General features: G+C 39.9%; 1 protein-coding gene across 1 annotated transcript in view; it reads left to right on the top strand.

Moving 5' to 3' along the window:
* The window catches only part of LOC103516122 (myotubularin-related protein 13-like), a 34,939-nt gene that overhangs the window by 506 nt on the left and 16,082 nt on the right, over positions 1-18,351 (top strand). The window contains exons 2-18 of the mRNA XM_026828611.1: positions 388-473; positions 2,787-3,101; positions 5,369-5,518; positions 5,846-6,065; positions 7,252-7,514; positions 9,134-9,329; positions 9,703-9,836; positions 10,084-10,105; positions 10,652-10,807; positions 11,461-11,482; positions 11,629-11,737; positions 12,286-12,492; positions 14,065-14,156; positions 14,218-14,364; positions 16,386-16,524; positions 17,342-17,401; positions 17,728-17,912. Coding sequence (XP_026684412.1) covers positions 388-473; positions 2,787-3,101; positions 5,369-5,518; positions 5,846-6,065; positions 7,252-7,514; positions 9,134-9,329; positions 9,703-9,836; positions 10,084-10,105; positions 10,652-10,807; positions 11,461-11,482; positions 11,629-11,737; positions 12,286-12,492; positions 14,065-14,156; positions 14,218-14,364; positions 16,386-16,524; positions 17,342-17,401; positions 17,728-17,912 — 2,503 coding nt within the window. The remainder of the gene's footprint in view (positions 1-387; positions 474-2,786; positions 3,102-5,368; positions 5,519-5,845; positions 6,066-7,251; positions 7,515-9,133; positions 9,330-9,702; positions 9,837-10,083; positions 10,106-10,651; positions 10,808-11,460; positions 11,483-11,628; positions 11,738-12,285; positions 12,493-14,064; positions 14,157-14,217; positions 14,365-16,385; positions 16,525-17,341; positions 17,402-17,727; positions 17,913-18,351) is intronic.

Below are 18,351 nucleotides of genomic sequence, written 5' to 3'. Positions count from 1 at the left end.
ACATTAGACCTTCAATAATGTACATAACATAACTATTCTTTCTTACTTAGTTCTTGGAGCAATAAGTAGGATTTTCCAAACAACTTTGTATTGTATGACTTGGGGTCTTGGGAATCATTTAGTGAAAAAGCTTGTAAGGATTAGTCATAAATGATGTTAAATAAAAAATGGAATAAAAAGAGGACAAATGGTTGAAATGTGGAGATAGAGCAAGAGAAACTTGAAAATAGAGCAAGAGAAAAAATGGTATCTATCTACCTACAAAAATTAAAATAAGATCTACCTATACTGATAATAAAAATCATCAACATCAGATCATATACATAGTTCCCCAATTAGCATACTTTGTGGCTTGTTTCATATCAACTTGAATGTTTTGTCTTACAGGAGGAGGAATAAGCAAAGGGATTATTTTGCAGAGATTCCCTGAGAAAGACTGGAGTGATACACCATTCATAGATGGCATTGAATGGGTAAGTAAAGGCAGATAAGAAGGCCTTTGAATGTTGTCATTAAAATTTGAAAGGGAAAATGTTTAGGTACCTACCTACCTAGAGTTGCCCCTCCTTAAACACAATCTCTTCATTCCAGCAAAAAATAAAAAAAAAAACACATGAAACCTGAAGGTAATGAGTAATGGATGACTAATGACCTTAACAGTTGAAAGAGTAGTCCCTCACTGGCCTAAAGAAATCTCCCTCAGTTTATCCAGTCCTGTTTTTAGTGAAGGCACTGTGAGTTTATTTGATCAAGTGAGAAGGGGTAATGACCTTAACAGTTGAAAGAGTAGTCCCTCACTGGCCTAAAGAAATCTCCCTCAGTTTATCCAGTCCTGTTTTTAGTGAAGGCACTCTGAGTTTATTTGATCAAGTGAGAAGAAGCCTGTGAGTGTAATTGACTCAATTGAATTGTTCACTGTTATTTATTGCTCCTTTTCATATGGGATGTGGAGCTAATGGGCAATCATTCAGTCTGTATGTAACACAGTGGACATTATACATTAGTTGATTCATTTGGGCTATGTATTTGTACTGTGGTGGACATTAATATGGTCTATGTCTCTATGTATTATTAGTGGACATTATACATTAGTTGATTGCATCCCCCCTTCCCCTCTCCATGTCCAGATCCCCCTCTTTGTCCTTGTTTATTGATAGCATAGATATTAAGAGGAAGAAAGATAGAGCAAGGGAAGGAGGGATAAAAAGGGGGGGGGTGCTATTAAGTTATCATTTTTTTAAGAGGTTTGACAGAGGGAACTGAAACTGCTATGGTCTTATCATCCCAAAATTGAAGAGAGACAGGATAGGAGAAAGCCAGCCGTTTCGAGAACAAACATTATCCCATCAGGATAAAATCCGCCCTGGGTGGGAATCGAACCCGTGGCCTAGCGCTTACAAGGCAGACGCACTACCAACTAAGCTAACTAGTCTGGCTAAGTTATCATTCTTTTTAGTTTCAAGTACTTTTTTTTGCTCAGGTACTTACTTACAATGTGAGTACCTACCTACTCTTTTTTTTGTTTTTGCTTTATTTTATTTTATTTTCTAGAAGCCTACTTCACTAGTTAACTCTAGAGATGCCATTAAAAATTCAGGTGCTTATTTTAGTAAAGACAGGTTGATGCTGGTTATCTAACTCCTCTGTGTAAGGGGCCTTCTATGCCTATGCAAGGAATTTCACAGCCTAACTACAGATAACATTTTATCACCGACCTTTTCTCTCGTATGAAAACAAACACCTATACAGTTAGAACTTGATAGGAACAATGGCTACTTGTTTGTACTGGTGGTCTAGTCTAGGCTCTCCTAGTTATGAAATAGGTCACGAGTCGACCTATTACACAACGTGCTGTGTGCATGTCACTTTCTGTTATTAATGTTCATAGAGGAGTGATAATGATAACAGTGTAGGTACAGTACCTACTAGTTTTAGCATGTCACTTTCTGTTATTAATGTTCAGAGCGGAATGATAACACAATACGAGATACGAGTATCAGCATGCCACTTTCAAGTGCAGTAGGACCTCGAGAAAACTTCAAGGGAGGGGGGTGAATTGTTTCATCATGGAGAAAATCGCTTATTTCGGTTGATGTGCTATCCACACCCACGCCCTTCGTCATAGGCGTGCATTCGTCACTGAAGATTGATGCGTCCGAACTGGTATGTTGGGAAATTGAATTTTAATAAGGAGCTTGTATTAATTAGTTTCAGAACAAAATACCTTTGTTCCTAATCAACCTACGTGGTTAAGTGGGTAACTGGGTATCAAATTGGGCCTGTACACCAGATATCCCGGGTTCGACAGCCAGCAGAGTCAAAGTTTTTCGATGCGTCCGAACTGGTATGTTGGGAAATTGAATTTTAATAAGGAGCTTGTATTAATTAGTTTCAGAACAAAATACCTTTGTTCCTAAACAACCTACGTGGTTAAGTGGGTAACTGGGTATCAAATTGGGTCTGTACACCAGATATCCCGGGTTCGATAGCCGGCAGAGTCAAAGTTTTTTCGAACTTCGACTCTGTGTTTGGAATACGGGGTTGTGCAATATTAAATTGTTGAGACAATGGGACTACATGTTTGATATAAGGATTAAAAATATATATATATACGACTGTACTTGACTGAAGTGTAGATGCCGCTTAATGTAGCAGTTGTTCTATTGCTACAAATTAAAAAAAAAGAAGAAAAAAAAATTGACCCGATTACATTACTTTCCTTCCTATAGGATAAGGAAATTGAAAAACAAAACTTATATCACAATGTTTTTTCCATTTTCCTTCAGATGGACGTGATAGTGGCGGATCTGGACGGGGGCGCGATCATCGTGCCCGGCTCCCTGTCCCCTCCCATCTACCTCCTCCCCGAACCTCTCCTGTCCCACACCACTGAGTCCCTCTCCCTCGTCCTGCAAACCGAACTGGCCACGGCGGACTTTGCATTCCCCCCGCCTATAACTTCGCGCCCCTCGCATCCTGCTCTGATTGATAAGGAAATCAGGGCCGTGTTCCTGCGGACGTTCGCACAACTCCTGCAGGGATATAGGTCTTGTTTGACCATCATACGGATTGTGCCCAAACCTGTGATTACCTTCCATAAGGTGAGATTGAATGGGATAGTATGTTGTTTCTTCTTTACTTTTACTTACTTATGTTATTTTTACACTTACCTTTGTTTCTCGAATAAAAGTCCCGCGCATAGGAACTTCTCCGAGAAAAGTCCCGCACAAGATTTGGAAACTAACAGTATGGTGTATGGTATGATGTATGAACGACCTGGTCACCGAATGTATATATATGTAAGCTATAACCCCCTTCATTAATAACCTTGGCTGTTATACCATATACATTATACCCTTAAAAATCTTCAAAAGTACCTATAGAAGGACATGGAAATTTCCTTCATGAGGATGCTTTTTTTTTAGAAGAAAAAAAAAAAAAAAAAAAAAAAAAAAAAAAAAAAAAAAGAAGAAAAAAAAAACAGGAGGCCCAACAAATCACGGAATCACATTTCTAAGTTTTGGGTTCGATCCCAAGGGGAAAAAAAAAAATATATTTTCTTTGTATCGAAGAATGGAGTAGATTCGTATAAGCTTAACCCATGTTTTGGGGCTGCTTGTCCCTACACCTAAGCCTCAGTGTGGGCTTTTTGTGTATGGTTTGAAGCACGAACAAAACACCTAAATGAAGTCAATGAAAATCATCAAGTTCAATAGTAGAATTCACATCGTTCGTTCAAAAAGAAGATAATCATCAGATATCCTCTTCCATCTCCTCTCCAGGCTGCATTTCTAGGGGAACGCGGGCTGATAGACTGTGATTTCACGACGCGAGTATTAGACTGCTATCCCGTGTTCAGGGACTGGGCTAATCGTGTATGATTCAATTGATATCCTTTTTTAACATGCTAGATGTTTTCTTGATGGGTTTAGGAACTTGATTCTCTGAAGGTTTCGATTAATACCTAGGACAAAGGAAACGTATTACCTATAGCTAAGGATTGTTGTTTGTGTTGTGGATTTCCAACAGAACCACAACCTGAGTTGTGAACCCTGACCATCTGGGTTATGTGTATAGGGTGGGCTCATTCAAATTAATCTTTACTCTGTGGCATCTTGCCTCGTCGGTAAACTAGTTGCAACACCCTGTTTATAGTATGTGTATAGGGTGGGCTCATTCAAATTAATCTTTACTCTGTGGCATCTTGCCTCGTCGGTAAACTAGTTGCAACACCCTGTTTATAAAAATATCAAATTGGTTCATTAAGGATACGTTTCTAAAACCACAAGGTATCACTTTACCACAAAGAAGTGTATATTGTAAAACGGTTGCGAGGTATGAAGAGTAGATGATATCATCCTCTACTGAAGGAATCTCCATGAACTGATAAATGATAACGAATCTGTGATGTATATTTTTTCAAGAGTTAAAATATCAAATTGGTTCATTAAGGATACGTTTCTAAAACCACAAGGTATCACTTTACCACAAAGAAGTGTACATTGTAAAACGGTTGCGAGGTATGAAGAGTAGATGATATCATCCTCTACTAAAGGAATCTCCATGAACTGATAAATGATAAAGAATCTGTGATGTATATTTTTTCAAGAGTTTTGATAGAGGAACGATATCATCCTCTACTAAAGGAATCTCCATGAACTGATAAATGATAAAGAATCTGTGATGTATATTTTTTCAAGAGTTTTGATAGAGGGAACTGTCAAGGTCAAGATTTTTTTTTCTTATTTTTTCCGAATCGTTCGTTCCGATAACGAATCTTCCGATCACGTTCCGATTCCGGGCTCATTCAAATTACGTTCCGAACCCACGTTCCGTTCCGATAACGAAAATCTTATCGTTCCGAAAGCGAAGAGAGAAGGAAAACAAGATATCTTCTATTCGTTCCGATAACGAACCCTATCTACCTGTTATGATGCTACTCGACATACTTAGTATCCCGTTTAGAAACCTTATCTGTTTATATATAATGACTGCTGAAACCCTCCAAGAGAAAAAAAAATATATCTGCCTTTTTGGTTCTCTTTATCAAGCTTATCTGTTTAGGATAAAATCCGTCCCGGGTGGGAATCGAACCCGCAGCCTAGCGCTTAGAAGGCAGACGCGCTACCCTCCCAGCTGACTTAGCTGGCTGTGAGCTACAATATACAGTCATTATATCGATGAATACATCACACCCTTTTCCTATTCTCAAAGGACCCCTCCCAGCTGACTTAGCTGGCTGTGAGCTACAATATACAGTGATTATATCGATGAATACAACACACCCTTTTCCTATTCTCAAAGGACATGTACCATGATGTACCTAACCCTGCTCTTTTACAAGATTTTTCCTATGCTCTGCTTCCAGGAAGAAGATACGATAGAGAGTGAGCACCACAGTGTATCCGCACTCGCCACACAGCACACTCCTCGCTCTATAAATCAACATCACAGCATTATGTATGCACCCAAGTGTCTGGTGCTTGTGTCTCGCTTAGATTATATTGAAACGTTTAGGGTAAGTAACAATCCTAGGATTGAGAAACATGATGATGAGGGTAAGTAAAACAGCGACTGCTACATCAGACTCGTGTGGTCTGTGTCGTACCACGCTCAACGTAGTATGTTCCTTATCAGGAGACATAATACTTCTCATTTGGGCGATTTAGGTGCTAATGCTGGGTCAAGAAAAGAACACCAGAAAGTAACCCGTTCAAAGTTCAGATATTTGCAATCGCGAAATGTGAGTTCATTTTTTTTTTGCAACTGCAAGAATCGAACCCGGGACCTCCTGCTCGGCAAGTGCGTTACCACTGGATTAACCCATTTTGTTTCTCATTTTCAGAACTGTCTAGGAACCATATACTCGGTGTATTTGGAAAGCATGAGTGTGCCCCTGGAGACCCTGATAGGAAATATACTGGGTTGTATTCAAGTACCGCCCCCTGGGGGGCCCCAAGTGAGGTTCTCTATAGGGGCGGGGGACCGACAGGCCCTACAGCCCCCTCTGTCACCTACCCTTCCTGTCACTCATACGGCTGTGTACTCGCTCTTCCAACAACTAGGTGAGATACAGGACTACATAATTTAGACATAGACAGAGGGCTATTAAAAAAAAGCAAACAAATAAACAAATAAAGAGGTAAAGAAGCTCATACCGACGATTTCGTAAAAAAAAGATGAGTGTTCCACCCCCGTTACAGCCCCCTCTGTCACCTACCCTTCCTGTCACTCATACGGCTGTGTACTCGCTCTTCCAACAACTAGGTGAGATACAGGACTACATTTAGACATAGACAGAGGGCTATTAAAAAAAAAGCAAACAAACAAATAAACAAAGAGGTAAAGAAGCTCATACCGACGATTTCGTAAAAAAAAGACGAGTGTTCCACCCCTGTTTTTTATTTCGCAGCAATGAAAGGACCGACAGGCCCTACAGCCCCCTCTGTCACCTACCCTTCCTGTCACTCATACGGCTGTGTACTCGCTCTTCCAACAACTAGGTGAGCTGATACAGGACTACATTTAGACAAAGACAGAGGGCTATTAAAAAAAAAAAAAAAAACAAACAAACAAGCAAAAACAAACAAACAAACAAACAAATAAAGGGGTAAAGAAGCTCATACCGACGATTTCGTAAAAAAAAAAACAAAAAAAAAAACAAAGATGAGTGTTCCACCCTCGTTTTTTATTTCGTAGCAATAAAACAACTGCTACATTAGACGCATGTCTTGTTGTTGTTGTTGTTGTTGCTGATAGTGACAATGGGGGTGGGGGTACTGTCACCTGATCATAAATCAGCTGGTTCCTTAGATACACACCCCCACCCCCATTGTCACTATCAGCAACAACAACAACAACAACAACCCAATAGTCAGTTTCCCATGAAGATGCCTATAAGATAGGCGAAACTCGAGTCGGAGTAGAAAAAAAAACACAAATACCTAGTATCCAGTAATAATAGAAACGGTAAGAATAATGTTAATAGGTATGCCATCATAACCCGTTGAAATATTTGCAATCGAAAAACGAGTACAAATTCTTGTCGATGGTGGGATTCGAACCCTATCAGTGGTTTCATTATCTCTCCATGATTTTAGTTCTTCAGTAAATTTGTTTGTTTCGCTGTTTACTTTTTCCATATCTACCATAAATCTTGATTGATTTGTCCTATTTTAATGAAATTTGGCAATATTTTTAATATACAAAGGCATTTTCAATAGGTATGCCATCAATTCTATTCTATTCCAGGTATTCGTAATGTTCTCCTTCTATTCTGTGCGGTGATGACAGAGCACAAGATTCTATTTCAGTCGCGGAGCTACGGTCATTTGACAGAGGCATGTCGGGCGCTCACTGCGCTCATGTATCCGTTCAAACATTCGCACGTCTACATACCCCTGTTACCTACGGGTCTGGTTGATGTGCTATCCACACCCACGCCCTTCGTCATAGGCGTGCATTCGTCACTGAAGATTGATGCGTCCGAACTGGTATGTTGGGAAATTGAATTTTAATAAGGAGCTTGTATTAATTAGTTTCAGAACAAAATACCTTTGGGTACTTGTGCAGAAGTCACGTTCGTGGAATATTGCTACCAAAGGAACTGTCACAAACGAGCAGTGACCCTGGTTATTATAGGGTTAGGTTAAACGCAAGAAGGAGTTTTCACAATTAGAGCAGTGATTAGTGTTATTATAGGGTTAGGTTAAATACAAAGAGTAGCTTTTCTTTTCCACGGACGTGACTTCTGCATAATTACCCAGAAAAGAGGTTTTGCAGTGGTTAGTATCGGGTCAACAAGTTCATGTTAAAGAGTCAACCTATTCAGCTCGAAAGGTAGCGCGACTGCCTTGTCGTGGCAGAAGGCAGAACTAGGTCGTGGGTTCGATTCCCGTCCGGAGCTAAGTTTATCCTAAACAGACAAGGTTCGTTCACAGAACGGCTGGTTTTCTTCTCTTCTGTTCCCTTGTCCTTTTCAATTTCGATATCCTGTGTCTTCTCTCTCTTGGGTTACAATCTATTGATTGGTTGGTAACAGTAATCTGGTTCTCCTCCTCCATTCTGTCCGATCTGCTGCTGTCCTCTTCATCTCCACATAACTGTTACATCCCATGTCATCCCTTATCTGATCCATGTATTCTTTTCTTGGTGTCCCGCGTTGAACATTTCCTTCTACCAATCCTTCAATTATAGTGTGCAGTAGTCCTTCATGTACGCTAAGGAAATTATTTCTTCTTTCTTATTACAGAAATTATCTCAGGATCTCTACATCAACGAAAACCCAAACCCTCAGCCCTATGTACAGAAGATTATCAAACCTCCTAAGAGGAAAAAAAATATGCCCACAAATTGAATTTTTGAATATTCAATCAATCTTCTTATGTTCATAAATAAATAAAAATGGTTTATGTAAAAAAAAAAATAATAATAAGTTCGCCCCGGAGAGGAATGGAACCCGCGGTGTAGCGCTTATAAGGTAGGCGCGTTCTTCTCCCAACTAACTTGGCTAGCTTTATTTTAACATTAATTAGCAGGCCTTGATTAATGATGGACTTGCCAAGCAAAATGTCAAATCAAGGTAATTATTAATTGAAGGAAGAGAATTTTTAGTTTGTCTGTTGGGAGATAAATTTCAAATAAGTCTGTAATAAATACTCATGCTCGGAAAATACCCCAACCCGTAGGTACATACAACTCCACCAAGTTACTTCGGTGACTTCTTAATGTACTAATATAGTTTCGTATGATTTAGATTTAGATTTAATATGGTACATTTATTTTAACAAAAATTAAACTTTACTTAAATACTCAAAATCATCTGTATACCAACATTAAGGACATGGAAGGAGCCCATTTATTGTTTCTGAGCGTCCAAGGGTGTTTTAAATCCCAATCCTTCCAACACCATGAGATAGGTACCACTTGCCTATCTCGCGGACACGGAACATAAATAAATTTTTCTGTTTCATTAAAGCATCTCCTAAGCTAAGCCCTAACTTTTTTGGAGATGGTTCTCATTCTCATCTCTTGTCTAAACTAGGTAGGTATCTGTGTTTGGACTTCAACTAGAGGAGATATTTTGTACGATGTAAAAAGTACATGGAGTACTTATTTTTCTCTCGCATTTCAGCCCAAGATTCTAACGCCTAGTCTACTACCAGGGGAGGAGTTACTGTTTGAAGGTCTCAGGGCCTATCTGTTACCAGACGGTAGGGAGGAAGGTATTGGAGGAACAGTGGGAGGTCCGCCCCTGCTACCTGCTGAGGGCGCCATATTTGTTACCAACTATCGTATTATCTTCAAGGGAACCCCGCTGGATCCGTTTGGTAAGTAGAACTTCTACCTTAGTTTTACCCTATTTAAGGTTTTACTTTGAAATTTAAGGCTTGAATTAAGAAAATCCTGGTATCATACCTGATCTCTCAATGAAAGCTGCTGTTGTTCATGGAACATACGACGTACATGACAAGTCTGGCTGTTGGACCTTGAACTTGCAGCTAACCTCTGTCTTGCTGTGGGACTATAAATAGGGATCAGAGCAGCCAAACCCTAACCAGGCTGGCTAGCTGTAGGTTACAAATGTCGAAGGTGGGATTCGAACCCGGGACCTTCTGCATGGCAAGCAAGCGCGTTACCACTGGACCAACCGTGCTCTATACTCTATAGAATGGTCAAGGGTTCGAACTCCGATTGAGGCAGAAATCGCGTCATTCGTATCTGAGCGAGGTCCACCCTGGAGACCTTGTGATCAATGGGATGAACTATACTGCGAGTTCACTGAACTACTCCGTAGAGAGGCTCAAGATCAGAAGTGTGTACAACAACATATACAGGTGAGAATGGTCAAGGGTTCGAACTCCGATTGAGGCAGAATTTTTTTTGCTTTTCCGCTCCCTTGTAGTAATAAGAGATTCGATGATAGAGGGAACTGGAGGTGTTAACTCCAAGAACGGAGGTCTTATCGTCCCGAAATCGAAGAGAGAATGATGACAGGATAGGAGAAAGCCAGCCGTTCCGAGAACGCCCCTGCTACCTGCTGAGGGCGCCATATTTGTTACCAACTATCGTATTATCTTCAAGGGAACCCCGCTGGATCCGTTTGGTAAGTAGACTTCTATCTTAGTTTTACCTTCAATTACGAAAACCCTGGTATGATACTCGTGTCCGAATGAAAGTTGCTGTTGTTCATTGGACATAGATAACAAGTTTGGCTGGGGGACCTTGAAGAGGCAGCAGACCAGTGTCTATCTGTGGGACTATAAATAGGGAGGGATCAGAGCAGCCAAACTCTAACCAGCCTGGCTAGCTGGAGGTTACAAATTTATCATGCTTCAAAGGAAAAGCACAAATTAGCACAGATCCTCACGATGAGATGGTTGACTGCGGTTTGGGACGGGCCAAATAATCTTGGCTAGAGACCACGAATCCCATAGGACATAACTGTCCTTTGATTTTGGCTACAAATATTTACGAGTGGACGCCCTTCGCACTCAACTTAGCTTTCTTTAGCAAGGGGAATTTCAGGCTGGTATCCTCCCTGTCTAAAGTCCCCCGGACGGACTAAGTTAGTCTACTCCCTGTTTAAAGTCACCCAGCAAGACTTTGTTTATCTATTACAATACGCCGTCTTTTTTGTTCTCTCTTGCAGCATGTGAACAGGTAGTAACGCGGGCATTCCCCATCACTTCCCTCAATAAAGAGAAGAAGATTACCTCCCAGTACTTGTCACATTTAGATCAATCTCTACAGGAAGGATATCAACTTCGCTCGTCTACATTCCAGGTAACCGCCCTAACTTCAATGGGTTAAAAAATAATAATAATCCATTTTACATCAATGGGTTTGTGTTTAACCCTCGCATTCCCAGGGGTAGTTTTCAGACCCCCAAATACAGCCCAGAATTGATCAAATTGAAATATTCCAAACAGTATTTTTTTTCTACATATAGTGTCTAGTTCCCAATTAAGGAACTGTGAAGAAAAAAATGTTCAGCTACATATTGTTGAAATTTCTTGAACCGATCTTAGTGGTTATTGCGGGATAAACAGGTTGATGGTTCAAGTCTACGTCATGTTCACTGGGAAACGAGATGTGTGATAAGCTTTTAAGTATGTTTAACACGGGAGAAATTCTTTTTAAAATGGTCCAAACATAGGTGAACTTTTTTTTTACATTTTTCTTTCTTGTTTTGTTAACATTTCTTGGGATGTTTTCAGTTGATCTTGTGTTTAACCCTCGCATTCCCAGGGGTAGTTTTCAGACCCCCAAATACAGCCCAGAATTGATCAAATTGAAATATTCCAAACAGTAATTTTTTTTTCTACATATAGTGTCTAGTTCCCTATTAAGGAACTGTGAAGAAAAAAATGTTCAGCTACATATTGTTGAAATTTCTTGAACCGATCTTAGTGGTTATTGCGGTGGACTTCGGATAAACAAATGCTTCATTGATCAGAGGAAGTAGGACTGATTTATCTTGGTAAGTTTTAATTTTTAATTAATTTTAAAATTAATGGCTTAACAATAATGTTTAACTTGAACAATGTTTAAATTCAGATCGTGGTTCCGACCATAAAGGAGCATATTTTCGCATTCCTGAATGTAAAACTTTTTTTTACTTCTCAGGTTACAATCGCTCAAACCTCTACCTCCTAGAATAGTACCAATGGGACCTCACATTTCCAATATCAATGATACTAGACACATAGTCAGCAATTCTGCCAGACGGCTTGAGGTAAGTGATAAAGACGTTCAGATAAATGATTGAGTTATAACAGTGAATAATAAAGTCCAATTCCTACTATCCGTTCAGGTCATGCTCCAGTCACTGACCACAGTACCTACTTTCAACGTATGGTCAAATATTTTAAAGGTGATTTGATTATTTTTGATAGGATTTTTGTCACCCGTAAAAATATTTTAGTCCGTTAGTTAGTACTTGTACCTATTTATGTACCTACCTGCACCTAAAGTGGTGCAACTGTTGAGATAAAGGGATTACATGTCCTAATTACAGTCTATACAAGGCACTAATATCTACTTACCTTTATTTTTTTTAAGATTTAGGTCAAATCTACATACATACATACATAACCATTATCGTTCTATCCTATAGGACAGGTCGATGACCAAAGCCCCTCCACCAGACTCTATTGCTATATCTTTGGTTAGCCTTTATATCTTCCCAGTTTCCTTGTTTCTTCCCAACATCAAACTTGATAGGTCAAATCTACATAATTATCTTAATTTTCTTACCGTTTTTTCCTCTCTCCTCTCATCCAGGTCTTGCGGAGTTGTATCAATTGCATTTTCGACAACAAAATCTCGGATGCGCGCAAAACATTTCCCGCAGTCCTGCGCGCTCTCAAGACACGCGCCGCGCGCCTAGCCCTGTGTACAGAACTAGGACAATATGTAGTGGGTAATAAGGTGACATTGGAACACCAGCAGTTTGACCTGGTAGTCAGACTTATGAACTGTGCATTACAGGTAAGTAGTGTAATAATAATGGACTATTGTGAGGATGGTAACCACGAGGCGAGATTAAATCCGAACACGTTCTTTTAAGTGGTCAAATTCTCAAATAAATGAGGATAGAAATTAGAAATCCATGTCCCGACTGGGAATCACGCCCTCCTGTTTACCAGGCGAGCGTCTTCACCACTAAGCCCCCAAGGAAGTAGGCTCAGGTGTTCAGATAAAGGGAAACGTAAAGTTGAAACCGGGGCGAAGTTTTAACGCCTTACGCATTCTCTGTCACATCAATATGTAGTGGGTAATAAGGTGACATTGGAACACCAGCAGTTTGACCTGGTAGTCAGACTTATGAACTGTGCATTACAGGTAAGTAATAATAATGGACTATTGTGAGGATGGTAACCACGAGGCGAGATTAAATCCGAACACTTTCTTTTACGTGGTCAAATTCTCAAATAAATGAGGATAGAAATTAGAAATCCATGTCCCGACTGGGAATCACGCTCTCCAGTTTACCAGGCGAGCGTCTTCACCACTAAGCACCAAGACTCAGGTGTTAAGTTTAAAGGAAACGTAAAGTTGAAACCGGGGCGAAGTTTTAACGCCTTACGCATTCTCTGTCACAGTGCTCGGAAAATACCCCAACCCGTAGGTACATACAACTCCACCAAGTTACTTCGGTGACTTCTTAATGTACTAATATAGTTTCGTATGGACTTCAAATAGAGGAGATATTTTGTACGATGTAAAAGTACATGGAGCACTTATTTTTTATTATTACGATAGTAATAAAAAAAGGTATAGTGGACGGGCTATTGTATTCGCTTTGGTGTCTGTCTGTCAGTCTGTCAGTCAGTGCTTCTGTAGCTGCAGTTCTGTGGGCTCTGCTCACTCTGATAGCCATCTTTCATTGTTCTGATAGGAGTTTCTTCTTATATGTTTTCTTCTCCATAATATAGGACCATACTGGTGCTGCATAGAGCATGACGGAGTTGGACACATTTTGAAGGACTCTTCTTTTATTTTCGCCCGCCCCTCCTTGTCTTGGCAGTATTCTCGACAGTTTGGATGTGGATATTCGAGCTTTCTTGATTATTTGTTCTAGGTGGAGGTTGAAGTTTAGCTTTGTGTCCAGCGTGATGCCTAGATATTTCAGTTGGTTTTTCACTTCTATTCTATTTCCAGCCAGTTCAATATTGAGAGGTCTGCACTTTTTCTTACCAATGAGGAGTATTGCTTCCGTTTTCTCTGGGGCCAAGGCGAGTCCAGTGTTTGTCATCCATGTGTTCACTCTTTCCATTGTTAAGTTAATAATTTCTTCCAGAGTTTCTTCATTTTCAGCCATGGCTATGATAGCCAAGTCGTCAGCGTAGGCTACGAGTGTTATCCCCTCTGGTTTGTCAATCTCTAGCACATCATTGTACATGACATTCCACAGCACAGGTCCAACACAGCTTCCCTGTCTCTTTCCATTGTTAAGTTAATAATTTCTTCCAGAGTTTCTTCATTTTCAGCCATGGCTATGATCGCCAAGTCGTCAGCGTAGGCTATGAGTGTTATCCCCTCTGGTTTGTCAATCTCTAGCACATCATTGTACATGACATTCCACAGCACAGGCCCAACACAGCTTCCCTGCGGCACACCAACTGTCATTTCTCTGTTAATGTCATCTTCTGGTATAATTATTCTTCTATCCGTAAAGTAGCTTTGAAAGATTCTGACAAGATAATTAGAAAGTATTATTATTACTATTTGGTATATCTACCGGATGGTATATTTACTGGTACCACTGGATGTAGGAGGAGGAGCTAAGACACATCATAGACCTGACAAGCGACACCCTGTACCTGATGATGAACGACTCAGCAACAGTATGACTAACAAGTAAGTATTATTATTACTATTTGGTATATCTACCGGATGGTATATTTACTGGTACCACTGGATGTAGGAGGAGGAGCTAAGACACATCATAGACCTGACAAGCGACACCCTGTACCTGATGATGAACGACTCAGCAACAGTATGACTAACAAGTAAGTATTATTATTACTATTTGGTATATCTACCGGATGGTATATTTACTGGTACCACTGGATGTAGGAGGAGGAGCTAAGACACATCATAGACCTGACAAGCGACACCCTGTACCTGATGATGAACGACTCAGCAACAGTATGACTAACAAGTAAGTATTATTATTACTATTTGGTATATCTACCGGATGGTATATTTACTGGTACCACTGGATGTAGGAGGAGGAGCTAAGACACATCATAGACCTGACAAGCGACACCCTGTACCTGATGATGAACGACTCAGCAACAGTATGACTAACAAGTAAGTATTATTATTACTATTTGGTATATCTACCGGATGGTATATTTACTGGTACCACTGGATGTAGGAGGAGGAGCTAAGACACATCATAGACCTGACAAGCGACACCCTGTACCTGATGATGAACGACTCAGCAACAGTATGACTAACAAGTAAGTATTATTATTACTATTTGGTATATCTACCGGATGGTATATTTACTGGTACCACTGGATGTAGGAGGAGGAGCTAAGACACATCATAGACCTGACAAGCGACACCCTGTACCTGATGATGAACGACTCAGCAACAGTATGACTAACAAGTAAGTATTATTATTACTATTTGGTATATCTACCGGATGGTATATTTACTGGTACCTCTGGATGTAGGAGGAGGAGCTAAGACGCATCATAGACCTGACAAGAGACACCCTGTACCTGATGATGAACGACTCAGCAACAGTATGACCAACAAGTTAGTACTTCTTTCTTCTTCTTTTTAAGTTTCATAGAAGGAACTTTAACAACTGCAACACAAGTTATAGTTAATCTCCGGTTCTGCTATCTCACGCCATAGTGCTCCTCCAAAGCTTTTATTATTATTATTATTATTATTAAAGATTTTTTTCTTCAGATTAACATTATGAGGATCTTCGGGCTATTAAACCTTCGAACGACGAGAAATACTACAGTTTATTACAAAAATTACACAACACAAAATTGCAGTATTCAGGAACTCGAACCATCAACCTCGAGATGCAAGTTTTTAAAAAAAAAAAAAAAAAAAAAAAAAAAAAAATGAATTTTATGATTTTTTTTCCTCCCGCGTCCCTCTACTGGGTGTCTGATGTTTTTTTGTCCACGGTTGACATCGAACCGGGACCTTCTGCATAGCAAACATATTATAGGGCTCCAATCTATTATAGGGCAGTATGTGTAACAAATCCCAGAGATGGCATTTTGGTTGCTTAAATCAGTGATAAGGAGACAACCAGAAAATTCGGTGCGTAAACATGGGTGAGTGAGTAAATAAATATTATGGGTGATTCCCGAAGTGATAAGAGTGATGACTAGTAACATTGATAAGTAGGAGATCATGGGTCAGTTGCCGATAGTCAATAATACAGGGTGCGACGAATGATCTGGTCCGATAACTGACAAGGCGAAACCAGTGAGACAAAAAAAGGTGATGTAGACGAAATTACTATTCCTTATACTGCACTGTTCGATGTTTTTCAAGACAATAATGAGAGTAGTTCAGTGATTTCACTGTGAAAGAAGAAATCAGAGGTTTGGCGGAAAAGCTTTTACAGGTAATCCTGCCCACTTTTGGGGGAAAAATTCCCGAACAGACCCTAATTTTAATGAAATTAAGAAAACATTCAAACAATTGGTAAAGAAAATTCACTCACTAATATCCATCCGTTCAGGATAATATCCGAACCGGCAGCCTAGCGCTTACGAGGCAGACGCGCTACCAACCAAGCGAACTAGGCTGACTCGCAGTGGGTCTTATTGGATCCTAAATATTTAGAAATTACGAGCAACATGCCCTATTATGACGTGTATCATGGGTCAGTGCAGGGTCGAAATTTCCAGCACACACATTGAGTTACTGGTACCACTGGATGTAGGAGGAGGAGCTAAGACACATCATAGACCTGACAAGAGACACCCTGTACCTGATGATGAACGACTCATCAACAGTATGACCAACAAGTTAGTACTTCTTTCTTCTTCTTTTTCCTATAGGATATGGAAAGTAATGTAATCGGGTCAAATTTTCGATGGTCAGTTTTTAGTGTCAAAACACGTTTTGAGGTCCCTAGAGCCTTAAATCCAAAGTTTCAGCCATTGGTCCGTGTGTGTGTCGGTAAACAAAAGAAAAAAACTATCGAAACCTATCGATAGTCAAGCCTCAACTATCGATAGCGTTCGATAGTCAAAACTATCGATAGTGCCATCGATAGTTCTCCTCCTCTAATTTCAATGTGTGTGAATCCAGCCACTCAGATTCGTAGAAGCTTAAGTCTAACCCATTTTTTCGGGCTGTTTGCCCCTACACCTAAGTAGGTGTCCACAAGGGAGTCCTGACCATCGACCCTCGCCTAGTACCGATCCAAGAGAAAATAAACAAACCATAGTACCGACCCTGGCAGACAATCAAGAAATTAAGCTGAGTTTCTGAAATTTTCTCGGCGTGGGTCCATGGTCGCCGTTGGACATTTTTCTCATCAAATTTTGGGCCCGAAAGGAATAAATAAATAAAATGTTTTTATTGTAATATAAGTTAGGAATGTAACAAATTACAAAGTCATACAAATGATAATGAGGGGGAAAAGAAAAAACAAAAATAAAATAATTAGTATTTATAAAAAAGAATAGGTCATACAATCTGAGTGAGGTCTACAGTTTACTGAACCATTATTCTATATTCCATTCCATTCTATTCTATAATTTTGTCTGAGACGTATGCTGTGTCGTTTTGGCAACCCGAAATTTGGACAGTCCGTCAATAAATTTGATTGTTTGTCTCACAGGTGGATATTCCTAGTGGTATTACAAACCACGTGACAGATGCCAAAACATTAGAACGCATGGTAGAGAGGAGCTATGTTCGTGATTGTACAATACTGTTCTATTTCTATTCTATTCTATGCTACAGGTGGATATTCCTAGTGGTATTACGAACCACGTGACAGCTGAGTTTCTGAAATTTTCTCGGCGTGGGTCCATGGTCGCCGTTGGACATTTTTCTCATCAAATTTTGGGCCCGAAAGGAATCTGAGTGAGGTCTACAGTTTACTGAACACTATTATTCTTTATTCCATTCCATTCTATAATTTTGTCTGAGAAGTATGCTGTGTCGTTTTGGCAACCCAAACTTTGGGTAGTCCGTCAATAAATTTGATTGTTTCTCTCACAGGTGGATATTCCTAGTGGTATTACAAACCACGTGACGGATGCCAAAACATTAGAACGTATGGTAGAGAGGAGCTATGTACGTGATTGGACCAGACTGGGTCTAGGAGCAGGAGGAGGAGGAGGGGGGAAGAGTAAGGAACCATTCCGGATTAGTACGGTCAATTCTGCCTACATGATGTGTCGAAGGTGAGTCTTCTGAGATCCTATTTCTTATATGTTTTCTTGAAAAATGATGAACATTAATATGTTTTATCTTCTCATCACTACCTAAATTATTAGGTAAAAGCTTTGCATGTTTTTCTCAAAAAGGGAAAATTCGATCAGGAAATAGTAGATTGGAACATATCACATCTCTTCACACTCCATTTAGTTGTCAAGAACTGAAGGGTGTAAGATTGATTACCTTGCCCTTGGTATTAGCTTTGCATGTTTTTCTCAAAAAGGAAAAATTCGATCAGGAAATAGTAGATTGGAACACATCACATCTCTTCACACTCCATTTAGTTGTCAAGAACTGAAGGGTGTAAGATTGATTACCTTGCCCTGGGTATCAATTTAATTCGAAGAAACCATTACCATTTACTGATGAAAATTTGTAATGAAGCCCCTGGCGCAGCTTTGCATG

The sequence above is a fragment of the Diaphorina citri genome, unplaced genomic scaffold (genome assembly GCF_000475195.1).
Source record: "Diaphorina citri unplaced genomic scaffold, Diaci psyllid genome assembly version 1.1 scaffold1492, whole genome shotgun sequence".
Taxonomy (NCBI): Eukaryota; Metazoa; Arthropoda; class Insecta; order Hemiptera; family Psyllidae; genus Diaphorina; species Diaphorina citri.
Note: the sequence above shows the minus strand (reverse complement) of the source record. Positions and strands in the feature narration are given on the sequence as shown.